This window comes from Hyaena hyaena, unplaced genomic scaffold, assembly GCF_003009895.1.
Source record: "Hyaena hyaena isolate Hyena2069 unplaced genomic scaffold, ASM300989v1 scaffold_88, whole genome shotgun sequence".
NCBI classification, from domain to species: domain Eukaryota; kingdom Metazoa; phylum Chordata; class Mammalia; order Carnivora; family Hyaenidae; genus Hyaena; species Hyaena hyaena.
In genome coordinates, this window is record NW_024080720.1 from 2,822,133 (window position 1) to 2,839,952 (window position 17,820).

General features: G+C 42.9%; 1 protein-coding gene and 1 non-coding gene across 9 annotated transcripts in view; one reads left to right on the forward strand and one right to left on the reverse strand.

The window, feature by feature from the left end:
- The first annotated feature begins 891 nt into the window (after window positions 1-891).
- Window positions 892-17,820, forward strand: part of TNRC6A (trinucleotide repeat containing adaptor 6A) — a 96,713-nt gene continuing 79,784 nt past the window's right edge. For 7 of the 8 annotated variants that reach the window (XR_005528777.1, XM_039234405.1, XM_039234399.1 and 4 more), the window contains exons 1-2: window positions 892-1,038; window positions 1,453-1,500. Coding sequence is in view for 6 of the 8 variants with exons in the window: in XM_039234405.1 (XP_039090336.1) it covers window positions 1,034-1,038; window positions 1,453-1,500 (53 nt within the window). In the remaining 2 variants the exon portion in view is untranslated. Of the gene's footprint in view, window positions 1,039-1,452; window positions 1,501-17,820 lie in introns of those variants that run through there. The other variant, XM_039234402.1, reaches the window with a different exon arrangement.
- On the reverse strand, window positions 10,618-10,724 carry LOC120233300. The gene has a single exon (XR_005528783.1). It is a non-coding gene; the product is annotated as a U6 spliceosomal RNA (small nuclear RNA).

Here is a 17,820-nt window from a genome sequence, read left to right on the forward strand (position 1 = left end):
ACTTAGGTATATATTTTTACTTTACTGCAGGAATGTATCGTATTGTATTTACATGCTTCCTACGGTGTGAGTTCGGAACCCGCTTTTTCACTTATTCTATTGTAATCATTTTCCCCTCGTCGTTGCTCTTCCTCCCCATCATTTTTGCAGTAGCTCAGGTTTTAAAGCCACCTTAGAGTGTAGGACATTTTGGCGGTTCGCGATTTTTCACCATCGTCCATGCCGGCACTTAACATCTTGACGGTGAAAATATTTGTAGATATCCTTGATTTTTTCATAACAGAAATCCGTGCCAGTGGAACTGCTGAGTCAAACGGTCTGCAAAACTTGGTGGATAAAAATCGGTTTTAAACCTCATAGCCCGCCTCAGGTATGCATCCTTTACCTGTGGAGGAAGCAGAGGAGCACAGAGGTTAAATAACTGGCCCAAGGTCAAAAATAATTGCCAGTGGCAGATTTCAAAAGCCGCGCGGGCCCATCTTGCTGCGGCATGGGTAGAATTTGCGGTTTAGCCTTTTTTTTTTTTTTTTTTTCTGGTGTGTTTCGGTGGGGGAGGGGCCGGGCGGCAGGGAAGGAAACTTGTGTCGCAGCAAAGAAGGAGGAGGAGGAGGGGCGGGACTCCAGTCGGAACGCAGCTGGCAGCGGCGAGAGAGGCTGGGCCCGGGGCTCGGCGGGCTCCCCAGCCTCTGTGCGGGGCGCCTCGGAGGCAGTGAACCCCCTCAGGGAGGTCCGGGCCGCCGGCCGCGAGCCGCGCCCGGGCGGTTGCCAAGGGCCTGTCTCGTCAGCGGGGTTAGTTGCTAGGGCCTCCATCTTGAGGCTGGTGGCCGCGGCGCCCCCGGAAGGGGTTGCCGAGTGGGGCATTCACTTCCGGTCTGGGGCCTGCGGCGGCGGCGGTGGCGGCGGCGGCGGCAGCGGGTCGGTGTAGAAAATGGCGCTGATGCAGCGGCTCGGGCCTCTCCCCGCGGCGCTGCGGAGGGCTTGAGGCTCGCGAGCCTCACTCGCCGCGCCCCACTTGCTCGTGCACTTTACACACATGAGGTGAGCGGGGCGGGGGCGTCCCTCCGGGCGGGAGGAGCCTGGGGCGCTGCCGCAGGGCCCGCGACCGCGGGCGGCGGCGGCGGCGGCGGCGGCGGCGGCGGGCGTCCCCGAGACCTCGGGCCTCGACGCGGGCGGAGGGGGGAGGCGCGAGGGCGCCGCTGCGGAGGCCGGCCGGGAAGCCCGAGGGGCCGCGCTGCGCCGCCGGGGCCGGGCCGGGGGCTGCGGCTCGCCCGCGCCGCCCGCCCGCAGTCCGGGCTGCAGCCCCGCAGCTTTGTGAGCACCCCCGGGCTCCCCTCCCCTCCCCCATCCGCCCCGGCGCGAGCCTCTGCCGCAGCAGCTCCGTTTTCACGCGCATCTCTCTCTCTCTCTGTCTCTCTGTCTGTCTCTCTCTGTCCCTTTTCTTTTCTCTTGCAGAGAATTGGAAGCTAAAGCTACCAAAGACGTAGAAAGGAATCTTAGCAGGTAAGATGGGCGAGCTTCCGTCTGTCGCCCCATTAATCGCGCATTTGCACTTCGGTTCGCCCTTTCTGGGTTTAGAAGTTCCCCGGTGTCATTTTCTTTCGCACGCAGGGAATAGGCAGTCGGGAGCAGAGCCGAAGGATTGCGGGGAGATGCGTAATTACGCGTGTGTTCTTTCTTTGGGGGAGGAAAAAACAGCGAAATGCAATTCTTGTAAACTTAGTTAAAGCATTCTCACCCTTTTAGAATTTAATTAGGGGACTTGTGCATTAATTACTATTGTAAATGGTTGCAGGCATTGTGTGACTCATGATTGAGGCGGCCCTTATGGCGGGCTGTCAAACTGTTTTGGCTTCCCCGTTATTACTTTGTAACTCAAATTGTTGCCTTTATAAGAAGATACTATGTTCGCATTTTCCCTCCCAACACATTATAGTCAGGCCGATTCTGTTGTTGCACTGGAAACAGTTTTGCCCTTGAACTTTAACAAGCATAAACTGCGTTTTGTTTTCTTTTGAAACTAGGTTTGTGGCTATGTTCGGTGTGTGCTCTTTTTATCAACTGGTAAAATAATTAAAGAATTGTTCCCAGTAAGCGGTTATCATTTCTATTGGGCCTTAGTGCTGTTGCACTGGTAACTTATATCATCACCACAAAGGGAGTTTTTTTGGTTTTTAAACGTTGCCTTTATGGGAATGTTTAGCTTTATTGAGCTGTAATCGCTTAAAGCATCAGAGCATTGCACTGTATTTAACTCCTTTTCACATCCATTTTTCACAGTCTTTTTCTTTATTTGCCGTTTTCTTTTGGATCCTATTGAGAGACTCAGAGAAACTTCCAGATTAACGTTATCAGTGAGCAGCTTTCTTTTTCACTTGGCCAGAATAAAATAAAATTTCTCCTATCTCAGGTTTCAATGTAGTTTGTCCCTGACGGCTGTAAGTTTTAGGTTTATGTTACGGTGAGGTTAATGACACTCAGTTCAAATCATGTGAATATTTTTCACCACATAAACACATTCCAAATTGCTGTTCTTTTGAGTTTTATAGATATTAGTCTGTTAAGGTGACCATTAAAAAATCTTTTCAGTTGGTGAATGGTAGGCATCATTGGCCTACCAAATAAGAGATTTGCTGTTATAATTATGGGGACTGGTTAAAGGAAATTAAGCCTGACATCACTGACTAAATACCTGTTCTTTGGACATTTAATAAGTTTCGTTGTCACAACCTTTAAAAAAATGTTAAGATATGAAACCATGAAAGAAAACAGGTTGAATTTTCAGCAGCAGAAAGGAAATTGGAGTCTATTTCTCCTTCCCTTTTTGCTTTGTCAGATAGCTACATCAGTATAATTTCTATGGAAGTTTTCTGGGGCTTAATTAAAAATTGACTCTACCGTGGGTGTAATTTTCCTATACTATTCTAGATGGTTAGAACTTAGAGTCTCCGTATCAGCTATGCATCAGAGTTTGAATCCCAGCTCTGCCACTTGCAGTATGACCTTGACTCTTGGCAGATCACTTAGCCTCTCCGTGTAGTCTGTAAAACAAGGGGTTCCGGCCAGCCAGTTGCTAAGATGTGTTAGGCCCCTTGGATTGTATAAAAAGGAGTCAAATGTCACATCTGGCCACAGAGAGCATGTATGAACTGGTAGGAAGACTGATATGTGCACAAATCATTAATACAAGGTGGATGATGTAGAGGTCAGGATACCCTCTCCTTCCAGACTTGGTCTTCAGTTGGTCACCAGGGACGAAAAGGAAGGACAAGTGTCAAGGAGGTTACAAGGGAGCATATACTAAGGACTGTGAGAGGGTAGCACTGCCTAAAGGCTAAAAGTGTTCCTAGGAGGGAGAGGTGTGTTCACGGGCAAATGCTTTCTTTCAACTCCATCTCTAGCTCTGTGCTTCCTTTTTCCCAATTAAAGAGAGTGTATCTGTCTTGAGGCATTTGTGCTCTCCCTAGGAAATCTGGGCATTACACTGTATTCCTTTAGCAAACATGTCTTGAGCATCTTCTGTGTTCCCAACTCAATGTACTGAATGTTTACTCTCTACCTGGGACATTCTTCTGAAGACCCTGCACGGGCTCTTCTGATCCCTGGGCCACCATGAGGTGGGAACGTTCCTGTTCTGAGGCAGAGGTTAAGGCACTTCCAGGAGGCCAAATCTCTGGTGACCGGAGGAGCTGTCAGGCTTTAGATCATATTGTTTTGTCTCTTACTGGAGACATGGTTCTTCATCTTGAAAAATCCAAAAATATCTTTGAGGAGGTAGATCCCACAGGTACATATAATACTTCCAGGCCAGAGTTTCTTGGACTGGGCTCTGTTGACGTTTTGGACCAGGTGAATTATTGTTGTGAGGTCTGCCCTGCGCATCGTGGGGTGTTCCACAGCATCTGCCTGTTGCAGCCCCATCCAGTTTTGACATCCAGAACTGTCTTCGGATATTGCTACATGTCCTCTGGGGGGCAAAATCACCCACACAGCTGAGAACAACTATTGTAGATCTTCGTATTCCCCAGAGATAACCAAACATGCAAAGTTTTAATGTTAAATTAATTTTACATGTTTTGATACTGTGGAAGTCCAAATGCTATTGTGAGTACCCCTAGTTTGAACCCTCTAGTCTCTGAATGTCAGCGTTGCATTGCCATTCTCCTTTCCCTCTGCTAAGTGGCGAATCTTCAAGACAGTGTGCCAGGTTGCGAGTGCTAGTTAAACAGAATCAGCACAGGAGTGAAATTTAGTTTACCTACCTGGGGTAGACTGTAGTTCTTTCACAGGTGGCCGTTAAAATGGTCACTTTCTGGGGTGCCTGCATGGCTCAGTCAGTTAAACGTCCACCTTCAGCTCAGGTCATGATTTGTGGGTTCAAGCTCACGTCGGGCACTGTGCTGACAGCTCAGAGCCTGGTGCTTGCTTCCGATTCTGTGTCTCCCTTTCTCTCTGCCCCTCCCCCTACTCATGCTTTGTCTCAAAAATAAATAAACATTAAAATTTTTTTTTTTAAATTGTCACTTTACGTCAGTATCGTGGACATTCAAAAGAGGAAACTAACATCTAGATGGAGGTCACATTGGAACCAAACTTTAAAAGATAGAATCACTTTTGAAAGGCAGAGAAGGGCAATACAAGAACAACAGAACTGAAGGCCCCAAACCCAAGAAGTACAGGGAATTTTGAAATAGTAGTGGGTAGTTTGGTTGGATTGGCGTACCAAAGCAGGGACGGATACAGAAGTTGTTCCATATTAGGTTGGCGACTTTTGGAATAGGTCTTTCGGTAGTGTGGAGCCATTATACCTTTTTGGGGACATGTTAGAGTAATGGTAACTTGTGATCAGGGCTGGGGTGGTGGAGGCCTGCATTACAGCGATGGTAGAAAACGTGAGAGTGGGAGACACTGAAGAAGTGGATTCTGGGATTTGGCAGCTAACTATTCTGGGCTTAGTTGTGAGAGGGGCCTGGACACAAGGGGGTGGGGGTCCTCTGTCATCAGTGAATGAGAGATTGACCCTGCCTCTGAACAGAATAGAGGTCCAAACAGAAATAGGAGTTTGGTGAGAGAATAGTAAGTTACATTTTCTAGCTGTAAAAAAAAAAAAAAATTTTGTAGTGCAACTGATCTAATTTTAAAAAATCTTTTGCAGGCCATTGTCATAGAATCATTAAGTATTTAGAGCTAGACCATCAGAGAGACCAGCCAGTATTCTGATCACTTCTTTTTTTTTTTAATGTTTATTTATGTATTGTGGGGGAGGGGCAGGGAGAGAGGGAGACATAAACTCCCAAGTAGGTCCTGTGGAGTCAGCATAGAGCCTTACGTGAAGCTCGAACCCACAAACCGCACGATCATGACCTAAGCTGAAATCAGGAGTCAGACACTTAACCGACTAAGCCACCCAGGCGCCCCATGATCCCTGTTTTACAGATGAGAGAGCTATGGTTGAGACAGATCTTGTAACTCAGTCAAGGTTATTTTCTCTCAAGTGACAGAGCTGGAATTCCAGCAGGCCTCTCAACTCTATCGAGTTCTTGCAGCTGAACAATATTTTATTTTATATTGCACAATAGAAAAATGATAACTTTGGTCTCCCCTTTTGGAAAATGTAAGAACAATGATCACAATGTATTTTGTGCCCATTCTGGTTAATTTGTTATAATGTAGGGTATATCATCTCAAGTAAAAGTTACATGTTTCATGTTAGCTGATTTCCTTCCCTCCCCCAAACCAGCTATTGAATGCCATCATTTAAGAAATTTTGTTAAAGACACTGTGGTGCCATAGAGTATAGCATCTATACTGGGACGTTATTATCTGAGGCACTTTTGCCTGGGACAGGTGCTCCATAAGAAAAGACTAGGGACCGCAGGAGGGAACCGGGAGAGCAGGTTGCCCGGGGTAGGTGGACCTGCTCTTGCAGTTCATCAACCTTTTTCTGGGGAAAAAAAAAAAAAAAAAAAAAATCACCTTCTGATTTTTGTTAAGCTTTTTTGCTGCCTTACTGTCATATGTTTTATAGGCCAGCAAATTCATATTGGTAGGTTTCTTTCTAGTTTAATTTGGCAGCTCTGTGGTAAATCAATTGATAGAATAAATGTATCAAACTGTAAGCTTAATTTAAAAATGCATAACAACTCTCTGTGGGAAATTTAAATATGAACATCATTAAAAAGGCTGAGTACTGGGGCGCCTGGGTGGCTTAGTTGGTTAAGCGTCCGACTTTCGCTTAGGTCATGATCTCGTGGTTCGTGGGTTCGAGCCCCGCGTCGGGCTCTGTGCTGACTGCCAGCTCAGAGCCTGGAGCCTGTTTCAGTCTGTGACTCCCTCTCTCTCTGACCCTCCCCTGCTCACGCTGTCTCTCTCTCTCTCTCCTAGAAATAAATAAAACATTAAAAAAAAAAAAAAAAAAAGTCCGAGTACTGCTCTGTAACCTCTTGTGTTTTTGGCATCTGAAGTAAGTCTGCAAGTAATCATTAAAATCCCTTATAGTTCTCTTTTCTGACGACCTCATAAGTATTGCCTGTGATTGGAAAGACTAACATAGAATGTGCTGTTTGTATTCTTTTCAGACTGACTTAGGACAGGTCTGTCACTTTTTCTTAAATGTTTTTATTTACAGCAGGGGATGCAGGGGACGTAGACAATGTGAGCAGGGGAGGGTCAGAGAGAGAGGGAGACACAGAATCCTAAGCAGGCTCCAGGCTCTGAGCTCGAACCCACGAACCGCGAGATCATGACCTGAGCCGAAGTCGGACGCTTAGCCGACTGAGCCACCCAGGCGCCCCAACAGGTCTGTCACTTAAAGATGAGAAAATGTCCTCCCATTTACAGTTTTTAAAAGATCATTCTAATCTTCAGCAAAGTAGCGAGAGTAGTGCAATGAACACCTGTATTTCTTCCTAGGTTCACCCATTATTAATCTTTTGCCATATTGCTTTATCATGCCAATTCACTAGTAAGTAAGACAGTATGTGTCTCCTAAGAATGAGGGTATTCTACATAACAATCCCATTGTCCTGCGTGGGTAAGTTTGACTTCGTTGGAATGCCACTGTGTCCGTATTCAAAATTTCCCAATCATCCCACTAATTTTTTTTTTAATGTTTATTTATCTTAGAGAGACAGAGAGCATGGGTGGGGGAGGGTTAGAGAGAGAGAGGGAGACACAGACCCCAAAGCAGGCTCCAGGCTCTGGGCTGTCAGTGCAGAGCCTGATGCAGGGCTTAAACTCACCAACCGGGACATTGAGACCTGAGCTGAAGTTGGACACTCAACCGACAGAGCCACCTAGGTGCCCAGTAATGTCTTTTTAAATATATTGGGTTTTCCCCTTCAATTCCTTAATTCAGGGTTGCTTTTAGTTGTTTAATTCCCTACATCAGGTGCACTTCTGTATCCTTTCCTTGCCCTTTTGTGCAGGCTTTAATTTGAATTTTTCTGATGGTTTGTGTAGGATTAGAGTCCATTAAACTTTTTTGGCAGGAATAGTGCATAGGTGATGTGTTGTTACCACGTCACGTCAGGCTCCTTGCCCTACTCTTTTTGAGCAAATTAACTGAAAGTTGTCCCTTTTACCTTTATGTTAACTCAGTGTTTCTTTTCATTTTCGGATATGCCGACAATTAGTTTAAACTGAGATAGAATTTTAAATAGTTGAGTTACAATAAAAAGGTCTTCATGTTTAAAATGATCACTTGTAATGTTTGCAGCTGTTTTGAAGGGTCATTCTGAAGGTAGCTCCCTAATTGTTAGACATAAAAGTTGCTTGTTTTCAACTTTGACCAGTGATAACCTGGTAACCTTGGTAAGAAAATGAAACATAAGGCCTGGGCTTGTGACCTGCTTCCTGAAAAAGGATGCCACCAGAACAGAGATTCTCATCCTGGATTCCACACAGGGATACACAGGGCACGAAGTAGTTTGGAAAATTCAATGGGTGCTTTAAAAAAATGGACCTTAGCATTTATCAGATTTCAAAGGGTCATGGCTCCCCAAAGCATAAGAGACAGTGACTTGCTAGAGGGAGGGTATCAGAGTCAAACAGTCTCAACAAAAAGGGAGATTTTAAGATTCAAAGAGGGAAAGTAACATTTGACAAAGGCATAATTTCTCTCTTCAAAAAAAAAAAAAAAAAAGCCCCACAAAAAAACCATGGAAATAAATATAGTTTAAATGTCTTATGAAGGTGGTCTTATTTTAAAAACAATTTGCATACTCTGGGTGTGTGAGTTGGCCCTGAAGCAGAAATCCTAGCCTTTCTACTCTTGTAACTAGGGGAGAGCGTTTTGAATTTGAGAGTGTGTTGTGTGGCAATGACTCAGCTGACTCCCCGTTTCAGATGGAATGTTCACAGCAGACTGAAACCTGGTTAAGGAATTTTATACTTTGAACCTTACAAGATGTTTTCTGCAAACAGCAATTAATTGGATTTGGTATAATAACCAACAAGATTCAACCGAGTCCCTTGTTTGGCTGTTCTTACTGGTGGTTTTGAGTCAGCTAGCATTTACTGAGCTTGCCACAGCGATCATTGAATATTTTTATAATTTTGACATCTGTGTTTTGTTGACTTCGGTCTTTTCTTAGTTTTTTGAAGTGTCCCTGCAAAACACAAGGAAGTAGTGCTGTGTGGTGATAAAATATGCACCGATCTTAAATGTGATTTTAAATATTACTCCACTGTTTGATAATTGTCAGAGAAATATGTTTTGCTTAGTATTTCTACTTGTGAAGCTCTAGGTGATGTGAGGTGTGCATGTGTGTGAGGCTCTTCCCACGTGAAGATATGAAGGGGCATAAAGAGCGCCCTCTCCACTGCTGCAAGTGCATCGTCCTCAAGCCACAGTTCTGAGCTTGTCCCTCACTATTTCTTAGAAACCTTTCCTGGCTCCCCAGTGACTCTGGAATTTAAGCCCAAACTCCTGTTTGTGCTCAGCTTATCTGTCTCTTTAGTTTTATCCCTTCTACTCTTGCCCTATCCTCAGCTGTTCTCTGAACATTTCCCTTAGTTTCTCCCTTCAGTTTTTTAAAAAAATTTTTAAATGTTTTTTAAAATTTATTTCTGAGAGAGAGAGAGACAGTGTGAGCAGGGGAGGGTCAGAGAGAGAGGGAGATACAGAATCTGAAGCAGCCTCCAGGCTCTGAGCTGGCTGTCAGCACAGAGCCCGACGTGAGGGTTGAACCCACCAACTGTGAAATCATGACCTGAGCCGAAGTCGAACTCTTAACTGACTGAGCCACCCGGCGCCCCTCTCCCTCCATTTTTTAATAGCAACTTTATTGAGATAAAATTTATATACCATTAAATCCATCCTTGTAAAGTATACAATTCGATGGATTTTAGTATATTCAGAGTTGTGCAGTGATCCCAACTGCCTAATTCCAGAACATTTTTATCATTGCTCCTCCCCTGCCAAAAACAACCCTGTACTTATAAGCAGTCATTCCCCATTCACCCCTACATGGAACCTCTCGCAACCATTAATCTACACTGTCTCTATAGAGTTGCCCATTCTGGACATTTTGTAGAAATGGAATCATAACTTTTGTGTCTTACCTTTTGTGTCTTACCTGTTTCACTTAGCATGTTTTCAAAGCTCTTCCACATTGTAGCATGCATCAGTACTTGATTCTTTTTATGGGCAAAAAACATTCTATTGTATATCTATACCACATTTTCTCTTACCTTTTTTTTATGGTTTTTATTTATTTGCATAATTTTTCCACCCAACATGGGGCTTGAACTTGCTACCCCAAGATCAAGAGATGCATGCTTCTCTGACTGAGCCAGCCAAGTGCCCCAGTATACCACATTTTCTGTATCCATTCAGCATTTGATGGGCATTAGGGTTTTCACTTTAGGGCTATTATGAATACTGATGCTATGGACAGTCTGGTACAAGTATTGGTGTGGCCATAATGTTTTCAGTTCTCTTGGGTACAAACCTAGAGGTGGCATTGCTGTGGCACATTGGGAATTCTGTGTTTAACTTTCTCAGGAGCTGCCAGACTGTCTTCATAGCATCTGGACCATTTTATATCCACACCAGCTATGTATGAGGATTCCAGTGTCTCCACAGCTTCACCAATGCTTGTTATCATTCTTTTTTATTATTGTCATCTTGGTATGAACTGGTATCTTGTTGTGGTTTTGATTTTTTGATTTGTATTTCCTTAATAACTAGTGATGTGAACATCTTTGTGCACTTATTGGCCATTTTTTGGTATGTGATTTGGGGAAATCTCTGTTCAAATCCGGTGCCCATTTTGGGGTGCCTGGGTGGCTCAGTCAGTTAAGCATCCGACTTCGGCTTAGGTCATTATCTCACAGTTCGTGGGTTCAAGCCCTGCGTCGGGCTCTGTGCTGGTAGCTCAGAGCCTGGAGCCTGTCTTTGGATTCTGTGTCTCCCTCTCTCTCTGACCTTACCCTGCTCGCTCTCGCGCGCGCTCTCTCTCTCTCTCTCTCTCTCTCAGAAATAAATAAAACATTAAAAAAAATTTAAATCCTGTACCCATTTTAAAACTTGGTTATTTTTTTATTTTTGAGTTAAAAGCGTTCTTTTTTCTTAAGGTTTTATGTATGTGTGTATGTATGTATGTATTTTTTGATCAGAAAAATATGGAACGCTTCACGAATTTGCATGTCATCCTTGCACAGGGGCCATGCTAATCTTCTCTGTATCATTCCAATTTTAGTATATGTGCTGCCGAAGCGAGCACTTAAGGTTTTATTTTTAAAGAATCTGTTAAAGACCCAGTGTGGGTCTTGAACTTACAACCTTGAGATCAAGAGTTGCAGGCCCTACTGAGCCAGCCAGGCACCCCATAAGGGTTCTTTAAATATTCTAGATACAAGTCCTTTATTGGATACACTATTTATAAATATTTTCTCCCATTCTGTGGGTTGCCTTTTTTCTTTGATGTCTCTTGAAGCACAAAGATTTTAAAATTCGATGTGTCCATTTTACCATCTTAACCACTTCTGAGTGTACTATTTAGTGACATTAAGTACATTAGGCTCACCGTGTTGTGCAGCCATCACCAGTCTCCACTACCCTTCTCATCTTGCAGAATTGAAACTCTGTACCTATTAAGCGGTAATTCCCCATTCTCCCAGACCCTCAACTCCTGGTAACCGCTACTCTGCTTTCTGTCTGAATTTCACTGTTCCAGGTCCCTCATATGAGTGGAATCATACATTTGTCCTTCTGTGGCTGCCTTATTTCCATTAGCATAATATCTTCAAGGTTCATCCGTGTCATAGCACATCAGTCAGTTGATTTTTGTATGTTGATCCTGTACCCTGTGGCTGTGTTGAACTTGCTTATTATTTCTACTAGTTGGGATGTGTGTGTGTGTGTGTGTGTGTGTGTATTTAGGACTCTGTCTCTATCCATAACATTGTATCATCAGTGAATAGAGATGGTTTTATAACTTCCTTTCCAATCTCGGTGCTTTTATTTGTTTTTCTTGCTCAATTTTTCTGAATGGGATCTACAGTACTGTGTTGTATAAAAGTGGCAAGAGCGGACATTCGGGTCTCATTTCTCATTTTGGAGGAAAGGCATTCAGTCTTAACCATTATGTATGTTACGAGGGGGCAGCTTTTTGTAGATGGCCTTTATCAGGTTATGGAAGTTTCCTTCTATTCCTACTTTGAGTGTTTTGGCTTGTCATGAAAGGGTGGGTTTTTTTCAAATGCTTTTTGTGTGTCTAGTGAGATCATTATGTAGTTTTTGCCCATTCTATTAATATGTTGTATTACATTGATTTTCATATGCTACACCAACCTTGCATTCCAGGGACAGATCCCACTTGGGCATCGTGATTAGTACTCTTTATATGTTGCTGGATTGGATTTATTAGTCTTCTGTTGAGGACCTGTGTCTGTATTCATAAGGGTTATTCCTCTGTAGTTTTGATATTTTGTCTTCTTTTGGTACCTGCTACTTTGTTTGGTCTCGTTTGGAATTTGGGGTCTTGATTATTGTTCTGGGATCTACCTCATTCTTCATTGTGCTGTAATAATTGTTTTTATGTATTCAGTTCTGTTTTCATTACGTCTTTTTAATTTTTTTCCAGCTTTATAAAGGTAGGATCGACAGGTAAAATAATTCCATCCACCCCACCTCCCAACCCCCCACCAGTGGTTAGTACCTTACCCTTGTGTGCTGCTGCTGTTTTTTTGTTTTTAAGATACTGAAACCTAACTTTGTGTAAGTTGAAGGTGTACAGTGTGCTGATACAGTGTTTATATATTGCAGCGTGATTATCACCATAGTGTTAGCTAACACCTTTATCATGTTGCATAATTAGCATTCTTTTTTTGTGCGAACATTTGAGATCTAGTCTTTCAGCAACTTTGAAGTGTATAAGACAGTATTGTTGGCTGTAATCACTATTCTGTTCATCAGATTTCCGGAATTTATTCCTATTCTAATTGCAAATTTGTATATTTTAACAGCTTCTCTCCAATCCCCACTTTCCCTAGCTCCTGGTATGCACTGTTCTGCTTTGTTTCTACAAGTTCACCTTTCTTTAGATTCCACGTATAAGTGATATATAGTATTTGTCTTTCTCGGTTGACTTATTTCACTTAGCAAAATGCCCTAAAGGCCCATCCAGATTATTGCCAATGGCAGAATTTCCTTCTTTCTTATGGCTGAATAGTATTCCATTGTGTACACACCCACACATACCCCATGTCTACATCAGTCACTGATAGATACATCGGTATCCATATCTTGGCTATTGTGGATCATGCTGCAGTAAACATGGGAGTGCAGATATCTTTTTGATATCTTGTTTATATTTACTTTGGAAATAAACTCAGAAGTGGGATTACTGGGTCATTGGTAATTTTAATTTTTTTAAAAGTTTATTTATTTTGAGAGAGCACAAGTGGGGAAAGGACAGAGAGAATCTCATGCAGGCTCTGCACTGTCAGGTGCAGAGCTGAAGGTAGGGCTTGAGCTCATGAACCATGAGATCATGACGAGCCAAAATCAAGAGTCAGATGCTTAACCAGCTGAGCCACCCAGGCACACCTGTATTTTTAATTTTTTGAGGAGCCTTCAAACTGTATTCCATAGTGGGTTCACCAACTTACATTCCCAGCAGGCACAAAAGGGTTCCCTTTTGTACCCATCCTCACCAACTCTTGTTATCTTTTGTCTTCTTGATGATAACCATTCAAAGAGGTGCATCAATTCTGTTTTCTACTGTACGTTCTCCCTTCTTCAGTTTGCACCCTTCCTTGTATCCTAACCTTAGCCATATTTAGTGCGGTGTTTTGGACCTCATTCTTGTAGCTAACAATGAGTGTACACTTATTCTGTGCATCTGTTAAGCACTTTCTCTGCATTACCTAATTTGCTTTTCACAACCCTTGGGGGAGGTACCGGTTGAGACTTCTCATAAACGAGGAGATGGAGGCTTGAGAGAAAAGAAACGATGCTTACACAAGTAGGTATTGGAGAGTGAAGCACTTCAGTAGGATTGTCCTTACATAGAATGTGGGTAGAAGAGTGGAAAGAACACGTGTTTGGTGGTGGCGATCAGGTTAGAATGTTAGTAAAAGCCAGGAAGCAGGAATTTAATTTTGGTGCCCAATGCTGGAGAGTACAATACAAGTAGAACTGGTTTTTGCCTTCAGAGCAGCAGTTAGTCCTATTTGGAAGAGTGAGATTAAAATCTGAAACAATTAGAAAATGAGCATTGTTTAATTAAAGGTCAAGAGTGAGGTTTGTGTGAGTTGGAAAGAATCCTGAAGGAACTAGTAATTAACTTAAGCCACAGAAGAGTAGAGTTTAGGGGCACCTGGGTGGCTCAGTCGGTTAAGCGTCCGACTTCAGCTCAGGTCTTGATCTCATGGTTCGTGGGTTCAAACCCCATATCGGCCTCTGTGCTGAGGAATAGCTCGGAGCCTGGAGCCTGTTTCAGATTCTGTGTCTCCCTCTCTCTGTGGACCTCCCTTGCTCACGCTGTATCTATCTCAGAAATAAATTAAAAAAAAAAAAAAACATTAAAAAAAAAAAAAGTAGAGTTTAGGAGAGTAGTTTAACAAGCCGGGTTTTGGATCAGCCTTACCGCTACCGTGTACCATACACGTCACTTAGACTTTATGCAAATACAAACACATGGGAATATGTATTTTTATCCCTTCCTTCCTATTAACACAAAACATAGTATACTGAATCTTACAGTTTTTTTTTTCCCAATTAACTGAATACCTTCCAGATCCATTCATACCAGAACATGGAGATCTTACCTGTTGTATAGCTGTGTAGTATTCCATTTTATGGATGCATCACTTTTATTGAACTCCTTCAGTACAAGTGGCTATTAAACTGCTTGTGACTCTAAAGTAGCCTCTCTTGTGTCCCCCATCTGCTAACACTTTCTCTGATACGTATATTCCTTAACCCTTTTTATCTGCAAGTAAGCTCTAGTCTTTATTTTTATTTTATTTTATAGGTGTATTTATTTTGAGCGAGAGAGAGCTCTGAGCGAGAGCAGGCGCACAAGATGGGGAGGGGCAGAGAGAGAATCCCAAGTAGGTTCTGCACTGACAGCACGGACTCAGAATTTGAGGCCTCATATGGGGCTCCATCTCACAAACTGAACCGTGAGATCATGACCTGAGTTGAAATCAGGAGTCAGATGCTCAACTGACTGAGCCATCCAGGCGCCCCTAGTCTTCTTATTTTAAAAACAATCCAAGGAACTTCATTTTTATTGTGTTTTCTTTATATCACTGCCAGAGTTTTTGAAACACTTATCCAAACCCCTGATTTCATTCTTACCTATTTTTGCTGCATTTGGGTTTCCGTCTCTACTATGTGGTAAAATTACTGTTTTGAGGGTTACTAGTGACTCTGTGCTGTATAGTGCTAGACTGGCTTTGGTGATTAATTTATGTGTAGGAGGATGAGAAGGAGAAAAGAAAAGGGAGGGTTGGCAAGCAGATAGAAAAAGGGGAAGCAGGAAGGCTGGGAGAAAATAGAATAGACTGTAAGGGGAAAAGTAGGAGAACAGCATTTTTGGCAGGAGATGTGAAATGTATTTTCATAACCAGCTTGTCACATACGGCTGGCTTCTGTGTGGTGATGAGCTGGCTTATGGTAAGTTGCTGACTGGTAGGCTACTTGGACCCTCTGGAAACCTGTCCCCCAGTCTTCTCTTTTGTGAAGCAAGATATAACCTCTTGTCCTGTTATGGCATTACCAGTTTCAGCAGCAGAACCTCCACTTTTAAATATTTGCTTTCTAAAGTCTGGAGGTATCATTAACATACCTCTCTTGTCATTCTTATTAATACCATCAGCTATTCCAATTTCTTATGATTACCTTGGTGGTGGCCTTTGCTTTTCATTTCCAATCCACTGTTAGGGCTCAGGACATTGCATGTTTACTCAAATTATTGCAAGAGGCTTTCATCTTATTTAGCAATTTATCTTCTACTTTTATCTAGCTTTCCCTCCTTTTTTTTTTTCTCTGTGAGTACTGGTCCCTGAAATCACCATGCTAACAAATCTCCATGCTTTGCTGTGTCTGTGCCCCTTTCTGTGCTCCCTTGCCTGAAAGGCCCACCTCTCTGTCTATGGAAGACTCTTCAGGATGCTGTAAGATCACCTTCTCAAAGCCTTTCATAGCTGTAACAGCTCATATGCATGTCTTATTTTCCTAAACTTGCATACAGCCTCTACCAAATGGTGGCTTGTTTCGTTATTTCACGTGTTCAGTTGTTTATACAAAATTATAGTTTAAAATCCTGTTTTCTGGGGCACCTGAGTGGCCCCATCAATTAAGTGTCTGATTCATGATCTCAGCTCAAGTCATGTTCTCATGGTTTGTGAGTTTGAGCCCCACATCAGGCTCTGCACAGTGTGGAGCCTGCTTGGGATATTCATATTCTCTCTCTCTCTCTCTCTCTCCCCTCTCCCCCTCCCCTGCCTCTCAAAAATAAATTAATTAAAAAAAACCTAAAGTCATGTTTTCTTCTTAGGTTCTCCTAGTGCACAGAGACTCCTTGGCTTACAGGACATTTGTATTGGCATATTGGCTAACCATTGAATAGGTTATCACTACATAATTTTGGGTGCAGAGTCAACTCATCTGGGTACCTTGAGGGTCTGCTCCCCTCTGCTTCCCTACTGTACTGTGGAAAATGTGTACCTTTTAATGGAATTTTCTTTTTGTTTTCCTAACAAATGATAATGCTGATCTGAATATTGACCTTCTTTTGACTCAGCAGTGTGTCTTAGAGATCTTTCTCTATAAGCCATGTTTGTTACTTGGTCCCCAAGACCACCCTCAGGTTTGATGATTCCCTGGGATTCAGCATCTAGTTATACTTATGGCTCTGATTAATTACAGCAAAACTATCAGCAAAGGGAAAAGGCACATTGGGCAAAATCCAGAGGACACTAGGTGCAAGTTTCCAAGAGTTCTCTCCCTGTCGTATCACACAGGGCATGCTTAGTTTTCTAGCGTCAAATTGTGACAACATCTGTGAAATGTCTACCAGGAAAGCTCCTTAGAAATTCAATGCCCAAAGTTCCTATCAGGGGCTGGTCATAGAGGTACCTACCCTCTGCCTAACATGTACCAAAATTCCAGATTCCCAAAAGGAAAGTATAACTGTGCTTATCAGCGTGAACTGTGTGGTTTGCACAGTTTACTGTTACTGGTTAGGAAATGGTGGAACCTCTCTGCAACCCAGGTTCCTTGACACCAGCTGAGGGCCACCCTTTCCAGGGATCACCGTTTCAGACCTGCTGTGTTAGCTCTTCCCTGCACACCGTAGACGTCTACAACCCCCTTCCGTTCCTGACACTATTGGGTAGGATTCCATGAAATGAGTACATTATGGTGTGTTTAACTTTTCTCTGTCCACTGGCTTTTAGGCTATTTTGTGCTACCTATTTTTGTACAATTTCTTTTTTATGGGCTTAGATTGAAATCAATGTGTTATAACATAGTGACATCTGAAATTTGATATTAGATACTTCCAAATTGTTCACTGTGGGCTTTATTAGTCCATACTCCCAATAGAAGTTTACAAGAGTATCCTTTGGAAGTGATTACTTTTGATGATGTTCATGTTGGGGACGTAGGAAAAACGAATCATCACGCGTCAGGAAGAGCAGGACTAGGAAGGGGCATTCTTGATCCTGACTGACCCTGCTGCATTGTCTTCCTGCCCCCAAGACTCCTGTTCTTACACTCCAGCTCCTTCCTCTGCCTCTCATCTCCCTCCATGTTGCCTTTAATCATTCGTGTGGAGGCTTGTAATTTTTTGGGTCTTTTATTATGGAAAATTTCAAACACACACAAATGAGAACAGAATAAAGAAGCTACATGCACCCATTACTCGGTTTTAGCAGTTTCCAACATTATGTCAGTCATGTTGCATTTTTCTCTCCACCCCCCTCCCCCCCAGCCTGGAGTAGTGGAAGCAAATCTTGGATATTATGGAGTTTTAAACATTTCTTTGGCACTAATTTGCAAAAATTATGTACATGTAATGTAACATTTCAAATTGAGATGTACTTTCTGTAAAGTTTGTTTGTTTGCTTATTTATTTATTTAAATAATCTCTGTACCCAGTGTGGGACTTGAACTCATGACCCCAAGATTGAGTTGCATGCTCTTTCGACTGAGCCAGCCAGGAACTCCTGTAATACACTTTTTATTTTTTTATTTTTTATAGTTTATTTTTGAGATAGAGACAGAGCACCAGTGGAGGAGGGGCAGAGAGAGAGGGAGACACAGAATCTGAAACAGGCTCCACGCTCTGAGCTGTCAGCACAGAA